The 24,251-nt window shown below is 43.0% G+C and overlaps 1 protein-coding gene across 3 annotated transcripts in view; it reads left to right on the top strand.

Annotated features, from left to right (window-relative positions):
• The window catches only part of LOC134564924 (dachshund homolog 2-like), a 443,903-nt gene that overhangs the window by 417,022 nt on the left and 2,630 nt on the right, over positions 1-24,251 (top strand). The window contains exons 8-12 of one of the 3 annotated variants that reach the window (XM_063424219.1): positions 6,674-6,838; positions 7,251-7,396; positions 7,916-8,063; positions 9,430-9,573; positions 13,074-13,139. In XM_063424219.1, coding sequence (XP_063280289.1) covers positions 6,674-6,838; positions 7,251-7,396; positions 7,916-8,063; positions 9,430-9,573; positions 13,074-13,139 — 669 coding nt within the window. The remainder of the gene's footprint in view (positions 1-6,673; positions 6,839-7,250; positions 7,397-7,915; positions 8,064-9,429; positions 9,574-13,073; positions 13,140-24,251) is intronic. The other 2 variants (XM_063424220.1, XM_063424222.1) reach the window with 2 other exon arrangements.

Here is a 24,251-nt window from a genome sequence, read left to right as displayed (position 1 = left end):
TCCAAATCAGAGAGATCTCTCTTTTGGATCTTTTCGGAGGCCAAAATAACAGTACAATTTTTCTTTTACCAATCCATAATTTTGGTTTTATTTGGGGTAAACAGGCTCAAACGGCCAAGGGTGAATGGACCTCCTGTCAGGTGAGGGGGGATGCCTGCCCACGCTTGGTCACTGCAGATAAGGGAGGTACCTTTGGGGAGGGCCATGGGCTTAAACCTTAGAGTAGAGGCCATCATTACATTGGTGATCCTGTTGCACCATGTTCCCGCTTTATATACTTCCTTTATCTGAAGAACTGGGTGGAACAGCTTCTCCTGGTCTTTGGGTGGATCAAACATAAACTGAACACACCATGTGGAGCTGGAGGAACCAAGGATCTCAAACTCAACAGGGACTTCGGACCAACACAATCTCTCCACAAAACTAAGGGGTTATGGACGAGTATATCTACTTTGTGGGAAATGGAGGACCGAGCGACTCTATGGGGTGGTTTCAGTCTGTTAGTGTCAGCCATAATTTTCGACAGAGGAGGGGGGAATTCCTCAGGCTTAAAAGGGATCCCCACAAGACAGGTCAACAATGGATCGGCTGCTGATGTCGAAGACAAACAAATGTGGTCTTTGCCCATCGCTCTTGCAAGCGTGGCTCACACATTGGCCTTCGGCTGCGGCATGATCCACCCTGGCGTTTGCGGGACAAAGCAGGCAACCAGGAACAGTGGTATCCACATGGTGCTCTTTTGGATTGAGGCTCGGGTCTGGGCTCGATGCAGTGCAACTGGAAAATAATTAAGATAAAACACAATTACCTGGACAGGGACTAGGGGGGAAAGGGAAGTTCTTCCCACGTGTCCTTCTCTTTACCTTTTCTTCATAACTCTGCCTCTGCGACCTGCGGAACTTTGTCATTTTTCCCTGTGACCTTCGGGGCATAGGGCCTCACCCACTTGGATGGGATCCATTTCAGGCCAGTGGGGGTGGACACACAAGCATACCCACATCCCCACATAATGAACTCAATGAGGCCCTTCTGTCTGTCCGGTCTCAGGGACCTTTACCAGAATTGGTGGCCTCTCCTTGATCTGCAGCTGTCCGTTTGCTCCAAAAGGATGTATGACTGGAGGGTTCAAAACCTCAAAGGAACAGTTTAAAAAATTGATGGTATACAATGCCCTGTCCAATCGGATCAGGGGCAGTTCCACCTTTAAAACTGGTTGTTGTTGAGCAAGGACCCGCTTGATCTCATGGTGGGTCCTTTCTACCACTGCTTGGCCTGTCGGGGAATGGGGGATGCCTGTTTTGTGCTCCAATCCCCATTGTTGCAGGAAGCTGTGGAGTTTCTCGGAGCAGTACGCAGGGCCGTTGTCGGTTTTCCAGGCCTTCGGGATGCCCATGAAGGAGAAAGCCTGTATTAGATGCTTGATAGCATCCGAGGCTTTTTCCCCTGTGTGGGCAGAGGCAAAGACTGCACTGGAAAAGGTGTCCACAGACACATGAACATATTTTTGTCTACCAAGTGCTGGAATGTGGGTAACATCCATTTGCCACAACTCACAGCTGTTCAATCCTCTGGGGTTTACACCTGCATGTAAAGTGGGAAGGGCATGTTGCTGACACCAGGGACATGTGGCCATGATGGCCCTGGCTTGTTGATAGGAGATACAGAATCGTCACACCAAGCTAGGTGCATTTTGATGGAAAAGTTGATGGCTGAGTTTTGCCTGCTCCAAAATATTCGGCAGAGGGGCCATTGCTGCAGGGGCAGCAAGAGCATCTGTCCTCCTGTTTCCCTCAGCAATGAACCCTGGCAAATCGGTATGGGACCTTGTATGCATCACATAGAATGGCTGCTCTCGGTAGGAGACCAGCTTGACAAGTTTTGACAGCAACTCAAAAAGTGCCACGTTACACACCTCTTGCAGGATGGCTTGTTCCGCTCTGGACACAACTCCTGCAACATATGCGGAGTCAGTTACGAAACTGAATGCTTCAGGGAACCTTTCAAAGGCTCTGACGACAGAGGCCAACTCAGCGACCTGAGGTGATCCTTCAACCTCAGCAATATCTGCCTCCCACCTCTGAGTCTGAGGATCCCTCCAAGTCAAAAGTGACTTGTGGGATCTTCCGGACGCGTCAGTGAACACTGTCAGGGCTTCTAAGGGTTTCCTGCTCCAAATGCTTGTCAGTGCCAATGTAAATTTGGCTTCCGAATTGAAAATTTTGTTGGCGGGTCGATGAATTGAAATTTGGCCTGTGAAAGAGTCCAGAGCGAATTGCAACGCTTCGTTCTCTCAAAGCAGGTGTTCTAACAGGGGCTTTGTAATATGGCCTGATTGTAAACTAATTGGAATGTGAATGCATTCGAAGTCACATCCAACCAGTTCTTTGATTCGAGTCCTTGCCTTCCGAATCAGCTCAGCCGCCAACTCTTGTGGCCTTGTCATTCTTTTGGACCTCTGGTGGCTGAGGAAGACCCATTCTAGGACTAAGAGAGGATCTCCTCCTCCTTGGTCCTTTTTGGATGTTCTTGGTGCTTTTCGTGCACTGTCCCATTGAAAAATCACCCCATGGAGGTGTGGCAGTCTACCCGTAATGATGAACTTAAAAGGCAGGTCCAGGTCACACCGGTTGGCCTGCCGAGTAGACATGGTGTCTTGGACCTTTTCCAGGGCCTTCCGTGCCTCTGGGGTAAGCGCCCTAGGAGAACTTAGCTCCTCTCCCCCTTTCAATAAATTGAAAAGGGCAGCCAGGTCTTCAGTGGTCAGACCCAGCCAGGGCCGCACCCAGATTTAAAATTAAAATAAGAAGTTTCTTTCATAAAACTGATTTTGCAGTCAAAAATTAGAATTTCAGCCCTAATTGTATTAAAATACCCATGTTTAGACACCATCTATCCCTGTTGTGAAGTAGATGTAGAGCTGAAAGTCAGGGGACCTCTTGCCACCATGGAGATACATCAGTTTGGATGATTCTGTCAGGTCTTTGGGCAAATAATAGTATTTCAAATACATATTTTACTTTCAGAGATGAGTCACACAGAGGACCCAGCTGATGTTGCAGATCCTTTGCTTTATTTTATTAAAAGTTAAAGAGGTCCATTAGAGTATCCAGGCTTTTCTGTAACTATGGGCCATTAAATGTAATCCCCATCACTCAGGTATGAAACTCAAAGAATTATAATTGTAAGAAACCACTTCAGTCCTTGGGTTTCTGAATTTTATGCCACAGGCAGGGATAAGGAGTGACCCAGCTACCATCTGTCCAAAATCATCTTCTAATCCCTGCCTGAAGGGTTTCTGAGATCCAATGTCTTGGTTAGTAACTAACAGGTTAATAACTATAAAACCTGTATAAATTTTTTCTCTCTCTTCCATATGCCACATATTTATTTAATGCATGAGTTATATTCTATGAGCTGTTGGAGGTGAATAATGCTCATACAGCTCCAGGTAAAGTTTTTAAGTGCATGAGGAGAAATAACTTGGTGGTCTAACCAGTGTAAATTGTACATCTAATATTTCTCCTTTGTTTTGAGAGGGATGTGGTATGTCAAGTGGATCAGGGCTGTGACTGATAGGTTTAAAAACATGCCTTCTGAAAGAAAATAAACCAGATGGCAAATAAAAGTGCCTATTGGTTTGGGCCGTGCAGGGAGCAATTCACATTGCCCACATTCCCAGTGCTGTGTTCAGTCTGGAGGTTGTGCTTAATTTGCCAACCCCTGTTCCTGCAATTTAGGCAAAAGACAGAAGATGAAATACTTAAGCATATTGAATTAAGAGCAAGAAACCTCCTAGCAGATTTCTGTGTGCTTTCCCATGATGATACTCCATTCACTGTTAGTGTTTACCATGTATTTCTTTGCTCTGCAGTATAATTCTTACTTTCATCTATTCATCTGGATGTCAGCTAGAAATTAAAATAGAAAGGCTGCACTCTAAATGGTTTCCTGAATGCTTTTATAAGGCATGGCAGGTTTAACAAATAGGCTCAATAAAAGTAGTTCCCACTTTGCTTCAGTAATCAGAAAGGTTGTTTGTGTCCTTGGTCAGACTGTAGTTGTCTTGGCTTTATTTCTTGCTTATTCTGTTGTACTGTATATGAGTGCAGCTTTTAGCATTTATATTTTTAGTGGTGTTTAAAATCAAAGTCCTTAAATCAACATTTCTTTCCATTAAAGATGCATTTGATACAGTCCCCAAGAAATGCTTCCAGCACATGCCATTTTTAATTGCTTTACCAATTATTCCTTGAGTCTAGCTAATAAATTTCTGCCTAACTGTGCACTTATTCAGAGCATGGGCAAGATGTATACACTGTTCAGATGTGAAGACCTATTACAAGATTGAAATAGATTTCTAATACATTTATCATTCATCTTTACAGAGTGTGATTTCAATCAGAAAAAAAAAAAAAAGATGAATGGTTTGACAGTTTCCACCCATATATGCTAAAACATAATATGCTGCTTCTAGTTTCAGCTATTACAGACTAACATGCAATGTGACCTTGGTCTGCAAAGCATGTTTGGTCAGCACAAAAACTTAATCATAAGAAGTCATAAGTAGAATCCTTCTTCTTTACTGCCCTTTTTCTGGGACTTGAAAATTTATTGCTTCTGGGACAGGTAGGATATGAACAATGGGCCAAATAGAGTCCAGGGTTATCTCATCTGTGTGAAAACTGCTGCTGAAAATCGATGTGACCTCTGCTACACTGTCATCCCAATTCCCACTCCCTGTGTCCTATTTGTCTTTTGGTAGAAGCTTAGATCTGTGTGCTGTCTCTATGTGTCTCTTGGGCCAGATTATCAAAATGAATCATTGCCTGCATACCTCTTATATTTCTATTTATTTTCCTGGTGTTGACTAGGTCTAATGAAATATGATTCTTTTTGCATTTGATCCTCACTGCAGCAAGCACCACCTAATTTAGCTGTGTCTATCTCTTTAAAGAAGAGTAATACTATTTTGAAACTTCAATCTGCTGTACAGTAGCATTACAAACTATAGACCATGCAACCTGTCTTCACAGTCAATAGTAATTTTCCTTCCGTCCAATTTAATGTTATTACTTTCATCTTCAAACAGCAGAGATTTCTAGAGGTGTTAGAGAAGCTCCAGTTTTGTTATGCATTCTTCATGTATTGCTTTCTTTTTCAAATGCCACTTCTGTTTAGTGTTGTAGTGTAAATTTTGGGGGGGGGGGGTCCCGGGGAGGGTTCCCCGGGAGCCCCCCGGGCTCTAGGGTCGTGAGTGTTCACGTGCTGGCAGGCAAAGAGACTCCAGATGGCTGCTGAGATACTGATGAGATGAGGGTTTATTCAGAGTCTTACCCCAGGAAGGCAGCATGTTCGCTGAGGGAGAGGGGTAAGGGAAGGGGGGAGAGGGAGAAGGGGAGAGGGATGGGGAGAGAGCAGTCTCTGGAGACCACCAGGGCAAAAGAGGAGGAGCCCTCTCCGTTTGCACCCTTAACACAGGTTCGAAGTAGGCGCGGTAAGATTCTACAGCCAATAGAGTTACAGATACACGATACTGCAGGGAGGTTACAGACTTGGAATAAACCATACACTTTCCAGGGGTGAGCCAGAGCATACCATTTCCATAAAATGCAATTCCACAGTTTAGTCTTTTATGACCCCATGGCTTCGCTGTTATTTCTGTGTGGCATCATGTGCGACAGCTAATCAGGTTATTTTAAAAACTCTGCCACTGATATATTTAAGCATGAGAAATGGGGTGTCTGAATCAGCACAAACTTCGTGGTCTGAGTTTGTTACCCAAGTTAGGATTTTTTAAAAGGATCACTTAAATTCCATCTAAGATGCTGTCTCTGAGGACGTGTAGAGGTTACTGGCTTTTGTTACTAGCCCTGAAAAATCATTAGGAAGATGGTCCGTTTAATGAACTCACAGAGCAAAGACATAATACTCCCAAACCAGAGATTTCAAGGAATACTTGAACACTGCTAATGCTCCTGGTTTGTTGTCAGGTGGATGCAAAAAGTGCAGCTCAATGGAGGCTCCTGGAGTGTGTTACACCAGAAAATAGTGCTGCAGTGGAGACACCTTGGGTTAATTAGTTGTCAGATTCTTTTTAGTTGTTTATTCCTTAAAAACAGGAGTGGGAGAAGGAGACCTTTTGAATATGGTGGGGTCCAATTGTAAATTCAGGCTTTAATATGACCAAGGCACTTGACAGATGAAACTCTGGGGGCTCGCTGTGCAGCTGCCCTGGGTGAGCAATGGCATCAGGAGCTCGTGGCCAAGGCAGGGATCACAGGCTTCACTAAAAGGCAGGTGCTGGGCAGACACTCACCATGATTTCTGCAAGTGCAGGATCATGAGATATATATATATATATAGGAATATTGCACAGAAGTATTTTTTTAGCATTTCAGAGTGAAAGAATTTTACAGAATTTGGCTTCAGAGACAGCTAGATTTTAATTGTGTAGTTTTCAGCAATTAAGATGAATATGTGGGAAGAAGTACTCCCAGGAATCTGAGAGAAGGAGCTACATCTACTGTCCTAAAAGATCCTTTAATTATTCTATTCAAAAATGGGAGTTCATTGGTGATAGTACTGATTCCTCACCAAACTGAAGGGATTCTTGGGAAAAAAACCATTTCTAACCTTGTTTCTTTCTGGATACACATTTCTGCTGTCTGTGCAGAACTTGATCTATACCCACACCATGTATTTGAAAGAAGGAGTGAAGGGGAAGCTGCCAGGCCCCAGTTTGCTCTCTGTAGGAGATGCTCCAGTTCCATGCAATGCTGGCAGAGGGGATGGATCACTCAGTGGAGATTATTTACTACTGACCACGGGAAAGGAAAAGGTAAACGAGTAAAGAGATGCGATACACTCCTTGATTAGAATTTTGCCAAGGTTATAGCAACAAAAAATGCACATCACAGAATGGCAAACATGATAGAATGAAGAGAGGTCATTCAGGTTTAATGAACTGTGTAATACTGTTATAATTATGTGTTATAATTCTGTAGAATTTGAGATATAATAGTCTGTACTCCGTTGCAGCTGTTATAGTCCCAGTGTATTGGTTATTGTTCCGTACTATTTTGCCAACTTGCCTTGGCAACAGTCCCATCTGTCCAAAGACTGAAACAATGTTAATTTTACTAACGCACTTGTATTTTGACTTCCAGATAAGCAAAATGCTAGTTTCTAGTAATTACAGTCACCTATATTTCCAATGCTTTCTGATGTTGCTTTTAAACCTATCTTTACAGAAGAGGTCCAAATTGCCATTCCAATAATGAAACCAACCTTAGATAAAGTCCAACTGGCTGGACATGCCTTGCCTCCTGGATTTCCGGCGCCATTTCTTTTTGCTGATGGTCTTTCATCAGTAGAAACACTATTAACCAACATTCAGGTAAATTCTTCTCTACACGGCCAGGTTATGTCATGGTAGATAACGTGTTTCTTTTTGCACTCTTAAAAAAGTTGTAGAAACTATTTTGTTTTTGCAGTTTCTCATCTCTTTTATTTAATGTTGCGCTTAGGTTTCCTCTCTCCCTGGTGTTACCAGTCATGGAAGGGTTTCATACCTTGTATATTTGACTTAATAATTGGCAATAATGGTCAAATTGTAATTCACCATTCTCATTATTCCTGCAGTGCGTCTCTCTGCAGTTATTGAGGTGAGCAGAGACATAGCACTCTGTGTGTAACCAAATTAGCCAAAGCTGTACTGAATGATTCCATGCCACAAAATTCCTCATGTGTAACTCCAACATTAGCTACTTCCAATGGCCAGTTGTGCTCCAGGTCTGTAGGTTCCTGCTTCTAATCTTTCTGTTTTCCTAGAGGGTATAAAAGAAACAAGTAGATGGATTTAGTCACTGCTGAAAGGAAATGGTGTTTTCAGATCTTGCATTTGTGTGTGTTTTAGGGCCTGCTGAAAGTGGCTGTGGACAATGCAAGAGTCCAGGAAAAGCAGATACAGCAGGAAAAGAAAGAGTTAAAGATGGAGCTTTGTAGAGAGCGAGAACTACGAGAGAGCTTGGAAAGGCAACTCACAGCTGAGCTGCAAAGCAGAGGTGAGTGAGTGAAAAATGGAGTTTATGTATCTATGAAATGTGTAACCCTTTGGCATTTCCAGCTGGAGCTGTTGAGGGCTTGGAGTTAACTGACATTCATACTCCAGTGTAATGCAGCAGTGGACCTGCACTGGTGACGAAAGATTTAAATTTCATAAAACCAGAGAGAAGCAAACGTTTCTGTAAGCAGAAAGAACAGCAGCTGAAGGATTATTACCTGTAGGGCAACTGGCCGCAGAGAGTTTTGGTAGGTTCTGAGGAGGGAAGCTGGGGCAGTTTCATGGCTTTCAGGTGCATTAGCATCACTCTGCCCAGGTATTCCTAGCCCAATTTCTTCATTTGACAGCTTTAATTACTTTTTGTTTCTGCTGTTATCCTCCAAGCACTGAGAATCATCAGTCTAACTGTGAGAAAGATATGGCTTTAATTTGGGTATTTAGGTGATTTTTGTCATTACTTCCCTAGCCCACATTTCTGCAGCTTCAGTGCTGCTCCATTTGTCTTGTAGAGAACTTCAGCACAACAAAATAGAGCTGTGAGAAATTGTCGGCCCAAGTGCAAGATCTGAAGCAAAGAATCCTAGGTATTTTTGTTTTGCATCAGGAGATTGAGGTACAGTAGCACACTCCAAGTGGGGCCTTCTGAGACAAAACCATGACTGGTTAGAAGCTTTTGATATTAATAGGCAATTCAATTGGTAAATCTGAATTTCTCGCTGTGCTGTTGCAAAGGAGGCAGTATTAGTATTCTTCTTAAAATTCAGATCTGCATCTGAAGGAAAGGAACAGCACTTCATGTGCCAAAAGCTACTTCTAGATTACATCCATGAAATCAAAAAGATAAAACTAGATAAGATCAAAAGTGTAGGTGCCGAGTCCTATCTACCTGTGCTTTTTGAATGGAAATTGGGTGTGTGGAACTGTCTGCAGTGCCAGGTCTCACTTGGAGGCACCAAAGGGCACCTCTCAGTCAAGTTGTGAAGGGTCAGTAAATCCTGCTGAAGCTTTTAAATTGCAGTGGGTGTCCAGAAATGCTGCATCACCCAAGTGTGATGGGACTGTGTATTGCTGCAAAAACATAGCTTCTTAGGAGAGCACAGTGTGGCCCTCCTGAATCCCAGTTAACTTACCAAAAACTTCAAGTCATTCACAGACTGTGATGGCTCCTGACTTGGGAGAATTTCACCAATAATCAGCATCCTCAGAATTGTTTGTCTTTGGGGTCACCACCACATGCACATCTTTATTGTCATAGGGATCTTGAGCTAGAACTGCACCTTTGAGTATTGAACATTAACTAATTTACTGTCTCCATCATCTATTAATTGTGCCCTGACAACCATTCTTACACTGTATTTACATTTCAGCCACAATTCAAAAACGCTTGAAGAAAGAGAAGAAGGCAAAGAGAAAATTGCAGGAAGCTTTGGAATTTGAATCCAAGAGAAGAGAACAAGTGGAACAGTCTCTTAAACAGGCCACATCAGGTGACAGTCTCAGGATGTTAAATGGTAATGTCTTAGTTGGCCTTTCACAGTTGAAGGAGTAACTCCGTGACGGTAGAGTCGGCGACAAAGTATCTCTATAAGCAAAGTAGCAGGGGTAGCACGTGGTTTATCGTGAGGGCCTTGCTTGTAGCTGCTAGGCACAGCTAAAGCAGGCCAGGAGAGCAGGAACAGCGGAACCGAGAGCGAGGTCCCGAATACCGTACATTAAATATCTTTCCAAGTTGATTAGTCTGTGTTGGACCAACCAATCTAATACAAGATAACATTTACTTACAGCCAATAGAACTGTCTCATCACCTAAGGCAAGCAGAAGGGGATTGTTTAATCAAGGGAGCTGGCCCTCATCTTAGCACATGGTTGTTCACTAGCTGCTGGCTCTGTACTCTACACCCTAAATCTCAAAGCTTGCTTTCATTTCTATCTCGCTTGTTGAACTCAGACTCCCAGAATCTAAACCACCATATTTGCAAGGTCTTTCTACTTCATCTTTCCCAACACACAGTGAGCTTAAAATGATGTTTGATTGAGTGAGGAAAAAAATGAGATGATGCACAGAGCAAATTTCAGAATAAACCCTCACAGTTCTTTCCTCAAATAATGAAAAATCTATTTCAGGCCATGTGCTCTGGGTTGTGAATTAAAAAAATAAATAAGTCTGCAACTAGAGAAATAGAGCAGTTTACACAGAGATGACAAAAAATGCTGAATATATTACAGAGAAATCTGTTACAGTGCCAGCTAAGACAATGTGAAATTTGGTTCCTATAAGGTTCTCTGAACTCTTCTCTCCCAGCAGATTCATTTTTAGAACTGCTGAGCTTCATTTTAAAAGCTGTTTGGCTGAAGTTTGCCCAGCCTCAGGACCTATTAGGTGTGTTAAATATGTATCAGCTTTCAGAGCTGACTGGGTTTTGAACACTTCCTAAATATTCTTGTGAAACAAAAGCAAATCAGTTCATCTCCTCTCCTAAACAGTGATTAAGTTCTGGCTGCCAGGAGGATTTGCCTTTTGTGTTTAAGATGGGTCTGGCCAAACTTTGGAGCTTTGGTTTCAATGTTTAAGACTGAACCTAGCTGAGATTTAATTCATTTCAGGTTTTGCAGCTAAGGTTTAGTCTGTGCATCCCTACCTGGAGTCTCTGCAGAGGCTCAGGAATCAGTGACGTTCAGTCTCTGCTGCACTCAGGTGTCCTGTGGTGTGTTAATTTGTGCTGCCTGCTTTGGGTACTGCTAGAGACTGCAGAGTGCAAAAACTGCCTGACTGCTGAGCAAAAATAATGAATTTGGCTTGTCTGGAGTTCTCAGCTGTGAGAGCTGCCTGCACTGTTCTCTAAACCCAGGCAAGGCTTTGTGTGTGCCCTGCCACTGCAGTGCTCTGCAGGAGATGTGAGCTGTGATTTATCTGGGCACCCAAGGGATATAAACTCTGTGAGTACGAGAGCAGCATCTTTCAGAGGCATCCTCTCATCTGCTGCTTTATAGCTCTGCACATCCCTGGAAGCAGGGACTGGCTGGTGTCCCTGGAGTACTGGCAGTGGTTGGGGGGGATCCAGGTGTGGATTTACAGCTGCAGTCATATCGGGGTGGGGACAGTGACCAGGGGAGAGTGGGTGGTCAGAGCCAGCAAAAAACCTTCTCCACCACATCCACTGGATCAGGCAAATGCCCAGACTGGATCCCATGGACAGAACCAGCACCTTGAGAGGAATGTCAGAAAAAACCATAAAATCCTGATGTGCTGTAAGGTCACTCCCCTGGGTGCTGCCACTACATGGAAACACCTGCTGCTCACACACCAGCCAGGAGCACCCAGCAGTTCTGGAAGCCACAAATCCAGGGATACCAATGTTCCAGCAGTGTGATTAACACACCTGTACATCTGCTAGGGTGGGCCTGACTGCAGCAGTTTGATTTGCAGGCACACTCAGGTAGTCATATATATGTTAGTGCCTGCAAGAAGCTGATATTTACATCCTAATCTGATTGCACATGCAAATCAGGTAGCTCATTAGCATCTTAATCCACAATTTAATTGCAGGTACAATTTTATGACAACAAAATGTGAAGGGCTTTTCTGAGTATTTTTCATTTAACTCTGACAGTTGGTCATTGAACAGATGCTGTTATCAGTTACAGATGACTTTGTCATTTCTGGTATATACAACATGTACTCTGAAGGGTTTGAGAAGAAAGAACCTTTTCAGATTGATAGGCCAGTGCCCTGGACTTGCCTTCAGAACAGGAATCGGAGTAAGGGAAACTGCAGAATAGCAGTCACTTGTAATTTTATGAGAAAAAAAATGTATGTGTGAAAATACTGCTTTTTAAAATCATATATACATTTATAGAGCTATATATGCACACGACATATTTCATTTGCACATTTATTGCTGAGCTATCGCTCTCCTGTAAGGACTGTACTTTTTAGGGTTGCCCTGAAAAGGGGCTCTGCTTTCACTCAGAACTCAGTTACTGCAAGGTCACCAACAAAGCATCACCTCTGTGACAGATCCTGACACTCCAGCTGAAGGGATCTGTGAAAGCAACAGTGCAGCTATTCTCTGTTTGAGAAAGTCCAGAACAGGCTTTTGCATGGAAAAACTCCCAAACTGTATACACAGCTCCCTTTCAGGTGTGGGTTTTTCCTTCCTGTAATTCCTAAGGGCTGTATGATAAGGGAAGCAGATGTTTCTCCAGGATTTGAGGTGCCATGGATTCAAATCACATCCCCTTCATGCTAATCCTTATTGGCACAAGGTGGATTGTGGCATCTGTTCCTGTAACACCCTGGGGTGTTGGAGCCCCCACCCCAAGGACTGTGCAGACAGAGGAATCACCAACATGAAATTAAACAGGTCCAAAGTGAGTGTCATGAGACTCCTTCTCAACTTGGGAAAAAAAAAAAAAAAGAGCGCAATCCTCTTTGGAAAGCTCTTGTCAGAGATCTGGAAATATTTCACATAATATGACAGCTGTAATTTTGGTTTGGGTGGTAATACATGCTCACATATCCTGAGCTGAGATTGGAAATGCAATTTGCACAGTTCTTATCTGTAACATTCACTCACAAAAACTGATACACACACCCCAAAACTGTTGCCTGGCACTGGTTATATTCTTCAGCTCTGTAATTTGGAGGTATTTGGCTATATACAAGAGTCAATGTAGTTTAATATTATCACAGTTTAATTTCAACTTTTATTTTTCATGCGTCAGATGCCCTCATTCTCCAAGATGATTTTGCAGATATATTATTACCATGTGTTGGTTATTATCTGATCATCAGACAAATGTGAAGCACATTAAAAATAATTCACTGTGAGACCAGTAATGTTTGCACATTTTGGAAACAATTTACTACTGAAAATTCTATGAGTACCAAATATTTTATGCAAGCCCATGTTAACTTGGAGAGCACCCTAGTTTGCTATAAATATTTTTCTAAAGATGTCTGAGAGAGGGGCAAATGGGAATACATTAATTTTCAGTCTCCCATCTTTCAGATGCTGGAATCCCAGATATGGAGATAGAACACAACGGAACCCAACATGACAGTGCAGCGATGCAAGGTGCAGTATGTACCACAGCTCCTCACCTGTGTGCTTGGCATTAAAAATCAAGTGAAATGCTGAATAATGTTTATGTCTGTTTTCCTGCTTTAGGAGAAATGTAAATTACAGAACTTCAGTTTGTTTTCCTGTTTGATACAGAAAACCTTTGTAAGAACAGTACTTTACAAGATCAGAAATTAACTTAAGTAGAGGTGATATTTATCTGAGGTGATTTAGAAGGGATATTTGTTTTAAAACTGATATTTATCTACCAAGGTGTATGCCCTTAGTTCAAAAGGGGTTTTACATATGATTTATCATTTGAAATATTTTACCTCTGGTCTTTACCTACCTATCAAGATCACAGATGTTTTCAAAAAATGCATCAACTGTAAGTGAAAAAGAAAAGCCATGTTCACATTATGGGCAGCTATCTGATGATACTTTTCCTTCACTGCGTGTTAGTGCAGCACCTCCAGGTATGGCCTGAGTGCTTCCCGAAGAGCAGGAAACGAGTTCTGGCTGCAGGTCTGGGATGTGAGGAGTTGTGAAATCCTCCTTTAGGGGAGCTGAGACACAGGGATATTCCCAAGGGATATTCCCATTCCTCTTGGAAGCTTCTTTGAGCCACACAAGAAAATACACAAGCACCTGTGATAAAATCTGGTCTGAGCAATTTGAACATTAAAATTCTCTGATGCAAGTCCAACTTGTAGAGTTTTTTTCCCTTCAGTCCTGTGCCATGTTCATTCCCGACCATTCAGTTCTGTGCTGGCTGCTCTGGCAGCCTGGAGACAGCTGCCTCTTCCATAGAACTGCTGCTTCTTAGAGCAATCCCACCCTTTCTCCTGCATCATGTAATGGTAATGTGCAAAAATCCCATGTGCTGAGGTAACTAAAGGCAGTTTGTGCAGACAGGGGAAGAGCTGCAGTGCAGACACAAACCTCACTTGAGCATTTCTCTTCAGCTGGGGAAGGTTTGACTTGCATACCTCTGGTATGCATCTCGTCCATCTGTCATTCTTACAGGAAAGCTTTCAAATATTTTTACTGCTGTCTCTTGTGATTTTAGATTCATATGCTCTGTATTACAGAGAAGGAGAATCACAGCTTAATTGTAATACAGATATATACGCCTGACGTGTGTGTATATATATGTGCACATATGATGATAGCTGTGCTCTAAATATTGCAATTGGAAAATTGCTGCTGCCAGAAATAATCAAAATATTGGATGAGCACTTGGGACACATGTATTTAAATTTGATGAGCAAAATGTTCCTTACATTTCTGATCTGTTCGTGGTACCTGCTGAGAGGAGTGCTCAGTGCTCTTCCAAACAACTCTGAGTCAAGGTGCATCTGGACAGACTCTGGTAAAGAAGAGAAAGGTAATTTCAGTTTTCAGTTGAAGACAAACCATGACACTTGGCTCAAATGTGTATTTACATCAAAAATTATTACAAATACTGTTAGGAAAGTGATGCTCAGCCACTTCCAACGACCATTTACTTGCCTGAAGGAATCAGGAAGTTTCTTATGTTACGTGTAGTTTATTAATACACAGGAAAGCCTTGTTATTTTTACCATTTTTATTTCAGGTTGGGTTTTTGGTCTTGTTTTTTTTTGGGTTTTTTTTTTTTGTTGTTTTTTTTGGGTTTTTTTTTGTTGGTTGTTTTTTTTAAAATTTTCTTTTAATCTGATCCCAACTACATCATCCCTTCAGTTATGAGAGGCTTTGGCTCAGGAAGTTTTTGTTAAGTGTGGCCAAAGGGAGAGCTGGATATTCCCTGTGTTCAGTGTCCCTGGGCTCAGTGAGAGCAGGATGTGGCCTGAGCAGCAGGAGCTGCAGCCCTGTCCCTGTCCCTCCATGGCAAAGCCATTCCCTTCCCTTTTCTGCCCTGCTGGCTCTGACCCCTCTGGCCTGGTAATCCTGCTCATGTGGAGACGTGAGGAGCTGAGCCACTTGGTCACTAAACACTCTCAGCTGATAAAAAGCTTTCTGGAGAGCTCTCTGTGGAGCTTGTTTAGAATTCAGTGTTCCTGTCTCTTTCATTTTTATTTATGCTGATACTGTAATAACTTTTTATTCCCTTTCCCTTTGATAACCACTAGTGTCCCTGACAGCTCTGATTGCTGTCGCAGCTCTTACAATTCTAGTATACTCCCTCACTGCCCCTGTCATTTGCTGCCTTTGTTTTTCGGGCCCTGGGAGGAGGAAGGGGCAAAACACGTCCCTAATGCAAAGCTGTTTCCAGGTTTCCAAAATCTTTCAGTTGCTCAGGAGAAAAGCTTTAGCATCAGTACAGAGCTTTCTTTTTCTGTTGTCAATAGCTCTGCTGGACAGAAATCTATCATTCACACAGTGCTTTTCCTTTGAAATTCAATTAGTTCCACTGCCAGTATCTCCTTAAGACGGTTTAAAGGAAAATTACAGAACTACTGCACAGCCACCTTTCACAGTGATTGTCATATCATATTTTATGCTCATTTCTTAAAATGATTTTATTAACACAAGCTGTTCATGTACTGAGTTTCTGATCTGCATTTTAAATCTTTTCCATTTAGTTGACTCATTTTCCCACTGCTTTGTCTATTAATTGAACAGAAATCTCCTGCTGATGAGACTTGAAACTCTTTTGAACTTTACAGTCTAATGCCTCCATCCTCCCTATCCCAGATGTAGTTCAGAGCTGGAGCTGGGAGGTTTTTAGCTGGCAGAGGAGATCAGTGGTGGTTGCAGTGGAGCCGAGCAGGTGATGAGCACTCAGACACCCTCCTGCTCCTCCTTCCACTGCTCACTCCTGGGCCAGCACCATGGTGCATCAACCATTTTATCAGACAATCTCCCTTCCACATAAACATACTGGGTGTCATTAAGTACACCTTCAGATCAATAATTTTTGCAAATGACATTCAAGTACCATTCAAGTAGTGCATTTTTGCTGATAAAAGCAAATTAAATTAGCACAACTACAAGTGTGCTGATAAAAACTAAAACCAAACAGCAGCACCATTAGCTAACAAAGTAATATTTTCTCTTTACTGCTTTCTGCCATTTAGTTATTATCTTATTTGAAATCTAATTATAATCCTTTTACTCCCTAGTCAAACTTCACAGTTTTTGCAAGCTTAGCACTGACAAGTGATTTCATTACATTTGATTGCCCGTGCCCAGTTTGTCTGAACTTCACTCCGAGACCTAAAAGCCCTCTCAGTTTCTCAGATTCCCTGTTTGCACATTACAGCAACAGCTCCTTTAATTAATTATCATGAACAGCAGTAACATGAACTGCTGAATAGAAAACAACATCATTTTATGATCACAGGGAGACTTCTCCTTTTGTATGTTTATACCTTAGTTAACTTTTGCATTACAGTATTTCATTGTTAAGGGATATTGGAACAATCAGCAAAGCAATGTTAGCTTAAAAACTTAAAAAGTAGATGTTACAGTAATACTTGATAACAAAAATTTACAAAAAAAAAACCCAACTGAATTTCAGGAAGGAGACAGCAGCACAGGCAGGCAGGCTTTCCTGAGGTGAAAATGTACTTCACTGTGCCTGCAACAGGAGGATGACCCAGGGCTGCTGCTGATGCTTTTGTTTGTGACATAACCTGGCAGAGATTCGGCACAAAAACTCTTGGGTTATCGTGAATAACATTTTATTTTAATCTGATTGTCAAAGATGAAGGACTGGGGTAGCTTGGAACATATTTTGGGGTTTATCATGTAGAAGACTGGACTTCAGTTTATTGGTGTTCTGCTCTAACCAGTGAGTTTTCAAATCCAAGCTGCTTTATCTGAGTCTTAGGCCTGTTGTTCTTCCTCCTGCCCAAGCTGTGCTCTCTCCCTAGAGCATGTCCTGCTCTGGAGGCTGTGAATTATTAAACCCCTGGTAGCTACCTCATGCTGTGTCATTGCAGAGTTCCTAGAAAAGCTCTTTTAAAGCTTCTGTGCAGTTCCCAGACTGTCACTCCATGCCCACACTGGCCACAGGCAGCTGAGAGCTACCCCATCAGGGGCTCACCAGGAACGGGGCCTTACAGGCACTGACTATAAATCCTGGGTTTATGTTGCCGGGAATCAGCCAGAGTCAAGACAACACTCAATAGGAGTTAAAAAATCTTGCTCGTTTATTCAGCTATTTGACATACATTTATACTGTGCTAAGCATATCATGCACCTAACTCTGAACACCATTGGTTAAACCACAGTGTTCACACGTCCTTGCAGTACACATAATTGGCTTAGAAGCTCTGTCCACGCGGCTGGATGCTGTGAGCCTTCTCCAACTTATGGTCAACGCATCCAGTCTAGCATCTTGTTACAGCTATCGCTCCAAACTTTACTTCCTCCTTATCCCATCTAAGGAATGGTTCAAGGACGTTTCAGCTTCTACTCATCCTTTAGGCTAAAAGCAGGATTGTGCACATGTCCCTGCTTTTCCAGCCATACATCACAATTCCCCCCTTTTCTTTTTGCACAATCCATGCCTGTTCTGTTACCTTTGCAAACATTCTACGCACACAAACAACAAACAACCAAACACATTCCCAAGATAACCACTAATAACACAACAATTCCTGTTTTCACTAATTGTTTTATCTACCTACCAAGGCCCAACCAATCACATGACTTCAATCCAAAAAATCCTACATCTTGCTGAATCTTGTTAACATGTTGCTAGAAGTTCTGTATTTTCTTGTGGATGGACTCAGAATGATCCTCAAGGTCCATGCAACACATTCCATCAGTCTTCACAACCATGACCATGAGCTAATAACAGGAGGTCAACCGTAACGTGGTTCTGTAACACCACATGCTGCACACTAAATAAATCTTTAGCTAATACAGATATAACATTAATAGTAGCATTAGCCTGTCTAACAACCCAGTCAGCTAACTTTTCTAAATTGTTATAGGCATTGCCAGCAGTAGCTCCAGGGAGAAACAATGCTGACAAAACAACTTGCCATTTACTCTGTAATTTTACCTCATCATTACAGTTTTCTCCAAGGGATATAGTGGCTGTGCGTTTTGTTCGGCTATATTGTGTTTTAACCTTCGGGTGACTGGCATTAGGATGATGGTGTGGCATTGCCATGCTTATTTGTCCAATCGTACATGGCCCACCAACAGGTGCTGGCGGTATCCCAGCCCAGGCACGATTGCCACATATTAAAAATAGGCCAGCTGGTAATTGCCTAGGGTAACTGATGACACTGGGGTTGTTTTATTCTGAGTCAGCTCCGAGCACCATAAAGATTCATTATTCCATCCATTTGACCCTGTAACAAAAGTAGGCCTTATACCATTGTCACCCTTTATCCCCAATGGCCACCCATATGCTGATGCATTGCAATAAAAACATGAAGGAGCAGTAAGTGTCCCAAAAATTTCAGTCTCTTGAGGACTGCCTGGATAAAAGGGTAGTGTAGGGATCTATGAATTGATTCCATACATACATTTTGCAGTTATGGTAAATCAGTGGTAAAACTGATCACCAATCCATTTTCATAATAGTTTACCTCATGGCTGCAAAAATCTCTTATGGGGGTCTCAGTCAACAAATTTATGTTGGAGTCATTTATCAGAACACCTACTAAGCATGTCACAAATGGTGACATTGGGACGGCCAGACTGGCACAAAAGGAGGTAGTATTCAGACTTCGTGCCAGTGTTACCCAAATATTTTCTCTGGGTTCAAATAAGGCTTTACCGAGGTCTGCTGTGACAGTATCAACCTTGTGTAGTGTGGCTAGAATGGTGATTGTGATGACCATTACGGCGCCGCTGCCAATATCGGCACATCCTTTCCCAGCTATCTTCAGGAACCCCATGTTGAATAGGGACTCTCACTCCCCTACTACACTGCTGTGCAAAAATATGTGTATTCCTAAGGGTAACCACACGTTTCAAAGTTTGCTGGATAAGCCAAACCATCCAGGCTCTCCGCCTGGCTCCTTTGTTTTCAAACAAACCCTCTAAACTGTGGTCGTCTAACTGTACTTCTCCTAAATACTCTCTTAATGCTGCCCAAGGATTTCCAGAGCAAAAATTACCATTACAGCTAATACAACAGGCAATCAAATGGAGGCGACTCCTATGGATCAAAATAATTCACTGGTAACCTCCACACTTAATCTTTGCCCACCAATCACAACTACCACATTCACGACAAGATTGTCGCAAACAATGTAAATACACCAGGTTAGGTCTGACGTTCAGCTTGTCAATGGCATCACCTGTTGTCTTAGGCCTCCCTTTTCCCTGTTTTTCTTTTGCCATTGACAAAGCACAGCAAACACAGTGGTGGGTCGTGTCACCACAAACAAATGACGTGAAGCCCATCGAGTGGAAATGAGATGACCAAGGCGGTTAATACAGTCTTTCTGTTCGAGTAAGTTCTGTACATTGATTTGAATCAGTATCTCTGAGTAGCGCCAAGAATGAGTACAATTCATCATTTACAATGCCAACTAGAGTTATGTTGTGGTGTAGGGTTTTGCTTTGAGTTTTCAGGCCAGCTTTCTATTTCACTTGTGTGTTATGATTTAAATTATGCATACCGTTATGTGTCAATTCTCTGTATCCCTGCCCCTGTTTCTAAAACCTTCCTTGCCAGTCTTCCTTAGCTCGATATATCATTTGCTATTTTGTATCATTACACTCCTTTTGCTATTTCTATTGGATTTGGTTCTGTATCCCCGCCTTAGACTCCTCCCTGAGTGAACCCTCATTGGTAGTTTGCTTTGTGTAGCCCTTTCTATAAAACCCACTGCGGGAGGCGTGCTCCCAGTTCTTGGGGTTCAGCTTTAGGCTTTATTCTTCAGTTGTACCTTTAATAAATCTCCTCAGTTTACCCCAAAACCCGTCTCGCCTCTGCTTCATCTCTGCACCCTAGAAGCGATTGCTGAGAGCATCGGAGTCCCTGGGTGGGGAGGAAGAGCTCCCTAGGGGGATGTGTTGCACCCTAATGCTGCCGTGCGCGTCCTGGGAAACACACACTGCGACAGAGTTCAAACCCACTGTAGATCACCAAGTACAATTTTCACATCTGTGAGCCTGGAAATTTGAGTTTTAATGGTGACTTTCTGCAGAGTGATTATTGCCATCAGTTATGAGCCAACTCAAATATTTCCAAGGGCTCTTCTGTTGAATCTTCTTGGGTGCAATTTGCAACCCAGCTTTCCTTCACTCTCCCTGTTGCTTCTGCAGAGGCTGCTTGCCATTCCTCTTCCAGGATCGCATCGTGGATGACACCCGACCATCTATTTCCTGCTTGTTTAGGCTTTACCACAATTCCTTCTGACGAGGAGATAAGCACAGGTTCTTGCAGTGGTCCGATGGGCAGAGCCATTGGTCTGCTAAAGTGATTACGATTCATCGGAGGTGGTTTTTCAGCATGCATGTGCTTTGTCATTTCTTGTTCTGCTTCCCATTGTTTGTGGGAGACCCTTGTCTCTCCCAGCTGAATCGATTGCTTGGCTTGTTGCACTCTTCTGTTGTACAAGCTCTTCTAATTTCTTCAGCACTTCCTTCATGAATTGCTCAGTTTCACTCGACTGATTTGATTCCAAACAAGGTGGGTTCTTTGTGCCCTCCATAGGAGGAAAGGGTGAAGAGGGTGATGCATGCCACTGACAGATGATGATCCATGTGAGCAGGGGAGACAAGGCATTGTTTGTCCACTAGTTGGGAGCGGAGGATAAGCTCGTGGTTGGCGAGCCGCTTCATTTTGCTCTGTTACATCATGACTTGGCATGGGTTCAGGGACTGTGTCTCAGTGAGTAGAACCACCTGGTTCCTGGGCAGCCACTTTGTCTTTTGTTACTTCCACAGCAGAGTTTTTTGGCTGCTGCTGCAGTCCTCTTATCAGTCGCATATGATCAGTGCCAAAAAATCTTCCAATCCAAAAAGTCATTGTTTCAGGGACCGGGGGGGGAGCGGCTGGAAGGCGTAGCACCTCTCTAGCTGCCAGAGCGACCTTATATTCTGCTTTCATCTGCAGTAATGTGTTGATTATACTGCACCATAAGCTCCCCAGCTTTTTAGCTGATTTACTGCCTTCAATCGTCTTCTCCCATAGGACATTGCACACCTCCCTCCATTCTTCAGGGCTAAAGATCAGAGATACGTCTTTCATATATCCATGTTCTTTAGCCCATTTTAAAAGCTCTTTGAGCTGTCTCTCCTCGGTGTTCATCCCTTGCTTGGCAAGGATACATTTCAACAGACCGAGGGCCACCTCCCACTCCATTCTTCAGGGTTAGCGGTCTTACCTCTATGCGGGTCTGACTTGAGCTCGTAGTCAGAAATCCTGCTATCTCCCTTGTTGAGACGCCTTCCCGCTCTGATCCCCGCTCTCCGTCTGCCTCTTAATTATCCGCAGATTTGAGAGTTCCCATTTCCTCTTCTGAAGGTCTTCGGGTGCCAGAATGTTGTCCGTGGAATCAGCCAGAGTCAAGACAGCACTCAATATGAGTTAAAAATCTTGCTCGTTTATTCAGCTATTTGGCTTACATTTATACTGTGCTAAGCATATCATGCACCTAACTCTGAACACCATTGGTTAAACCACAGTGTTCACACGTCCTTGCAGTACACATAATTGGCTTAGAAGCTCTGTCCACGCAGCTGGATGCTGTGAGCCTTCCCCAACTTATGGTCAATGCATCCTGTCTAGCATCCTGTTACAGCTATCGCTCCAAACTTTACTTCCTCCTTATCCCATCTAAGGAATGGTTCAAGGACGTTTCAGCTTCTACTCATCCTTTAGGCTAAAAGCAGGATTGTGCACATGTCCCTGCTTTTCCAGCCATACATCCACAGGTTTAGGACAAGTTTTTTTTAGCTCTGTTAACATGGATGAGGAAACCCTGTTAACAGGACCCTGTTAACAGGGTTGACTCAGCAGCCTTACACACAAAATACGTGGGGGAGAAACTCCAACCCAGCAGCTCTGTGAGTGAGCAGCCCTGCAGGGTCAGGCACCATGCTCCTGAGGGAAGAAGTTTTGGTACCAATCCCAAGGGATCCCCTGGGCTCAGCCTAGATATCTAGATCCAGCCCTGCTCTAGATATCAGAGAGGGCACCTCTGCAGGGGTGGAGAGAGGCCATAGGAAGGTGTGAGAGATGAAAACAAACCAACCTTTGTTGGTACTGCTGCTCACAGAACCAGCATTTATTGACCATGTTCTTGCTGGGTCTAGATGGAGCCATGCCCTGCTCTCTCACTGCTCAGTTTGAAGGATATTTGCGGATAAAAGAGAAGTTTTGCTGGATAACTAATAAGCAGGCAAAGAAGTAATTTTTACTTGTCATTCAGCTGAATGATCAGCCCAGATCCATCATCTTTTCATCGTCATGAAGGGATCCTTTGCTCAGTTTTGGTAATTGCTTGGGTCCTTACCCACAAGCAGGGGCCTGGATTCATTCCCCTTCCAGGCAGGCAGCACGCCTGTCTGCCAAGGGCTGTAGGGAAAGAGGGTTTTTCTGAGGGATGTGATCCTTTGTAGAGGCAAACTGCCTTTGGCTGATTTTTTTTTTCTTTGTACAAAGTAAGACACTGGTTCAAACTAATTAGGCCCATCTTTGCAAGTTATTTATTGTTACAGCATTGCATTTCTCATGTGTTGCTTCCTCCAAAGCTGAACTTGGCTCTGATCTGAGTTACCTCTGTTTTCCCAGCCTGGGAAGGGTGGAGAGCTCATCTCCTGTGCAGTTGGACACTTGTGGTACCCTGTGAGACTCCTGGATCCTGCTCCCTGGAGCAGGAGCTGTGCAGAGGCTCCCAGAGGGCACAGCCTGGCACAGGGCTGCCCTTGCCCCTCCTGCCCCTGCTCTGGCCACATAGCCAGCTCTCAGCTCCAATTCACCTTATTCCAGCTGCTGTCCCAGCTCCTCCTCCAGCTCAGCTGGTAGAGCAGGATTTCCAGTTTATTATTTCATCCCTGCTACCCACATTCTGTTCAGCCTGTAGTGCTGGGTTATACCTTAGAAATTACACAGATAATTTACACTTACTGATACAACATATTTATCTGTTTTCTCACTACATAGCAGATACCACATTTCCTTCCTCCAGTGAATTTCTTCACAGTTCTCACTGTCCCACAGAGCCCTGGCAATCCCAAGGTGTTGATGCAGCCAGGGTGTTTCTCCTCTCACTGGACAGGGTTTGCACACCAGCATTGCTGGGGCACATTGGGAGGGTACACATGGAAGTTTTGTTTTACAGTAGTTTAGGAAAATAAAGCTGAATTCCCGATTTAAACCAGAGATCTTACAAACAAAAGATTCAGAAAATTCAGAGATGCGGAATAGGCTGGGGAAAAAAATTAAACGTGAATAAATATGGAGATGATGATTATTGCCTTTGGATTTGTCCTTTATGCACCCATTAAAACCTTGAAAGAAAAAGAAAAATGATGATATTGTGGCTAAAATGAGTGCAAGAGCTGCATCTACCCTGGACTAACAACTCAGATAAGAGAACACTATCCTGAGGGAAAATTCCAGTTATTAACACAGACTGGCTCACCAAAAAAACTCAGAGATCTTTACTTGTCTTGTACATTGTGAAGGGAAAAAAACCCCTCCTTTCTAAATGTCTTGCTTATTAAGCCAGTCATGCATTGCTCTGTAGGCTGTAAAGCAGTGTAATATGCATAGGGGGCTCATAAGCATATTTAGTCTTAGGGAGTATCATTTATACCATTTTTATATTGTCAGTATTACCCCTAGATAATGAGATTAGGCTTTAAACTACTGTAAATCTACACTTTTGCTCACCTTTGTATAATTTCGTTTTTTAATAGAATGAAGCCCACATAAATGAATGTTTGATTAAGGGATAAACCTGACAAAAATACATTTATTGCACTCAGATTTTTTCAAATCTTTGCTATATAATACAGTAAAGTGCTATAAAACGGTCTGTAGCTTGCAGTCAGCTGCACTGAGATGGTGAATATTCTCCAGAAAAGATTAATTTGACAACATCACATTGTCTTTCCTGTGTAAGTGGGGGCACAGCTGCTCCCAACACGTTAATTCCTCAGAGGTGGTTGTTGTGCGATGTGGTTAATGCCATGAAAATCAGTTTATTGCATAGCAAAAAA

The sequence above is a fragment of the Prinia subflava genome (genome assembly GCF_021018805.1).
Source record: "Prinia subflava isolate CZ2003 ecotype Zambia chromosome W unlocalized genomic scaffold, Cam_Psub_1.2 scaffold_22_NEW, whole genome shotgun sequence".
NCBI classification, from domain to species: Eukaryota; Metazoa; Chordata; class Aves; order Passeriformes; family Cisticolidae; genus Prinia; species Prinia subflava.
Note: the sequence above shows the minus strand (reverse complement) of the source record. Positions and strands in the feature narration are given on the sequence as shown.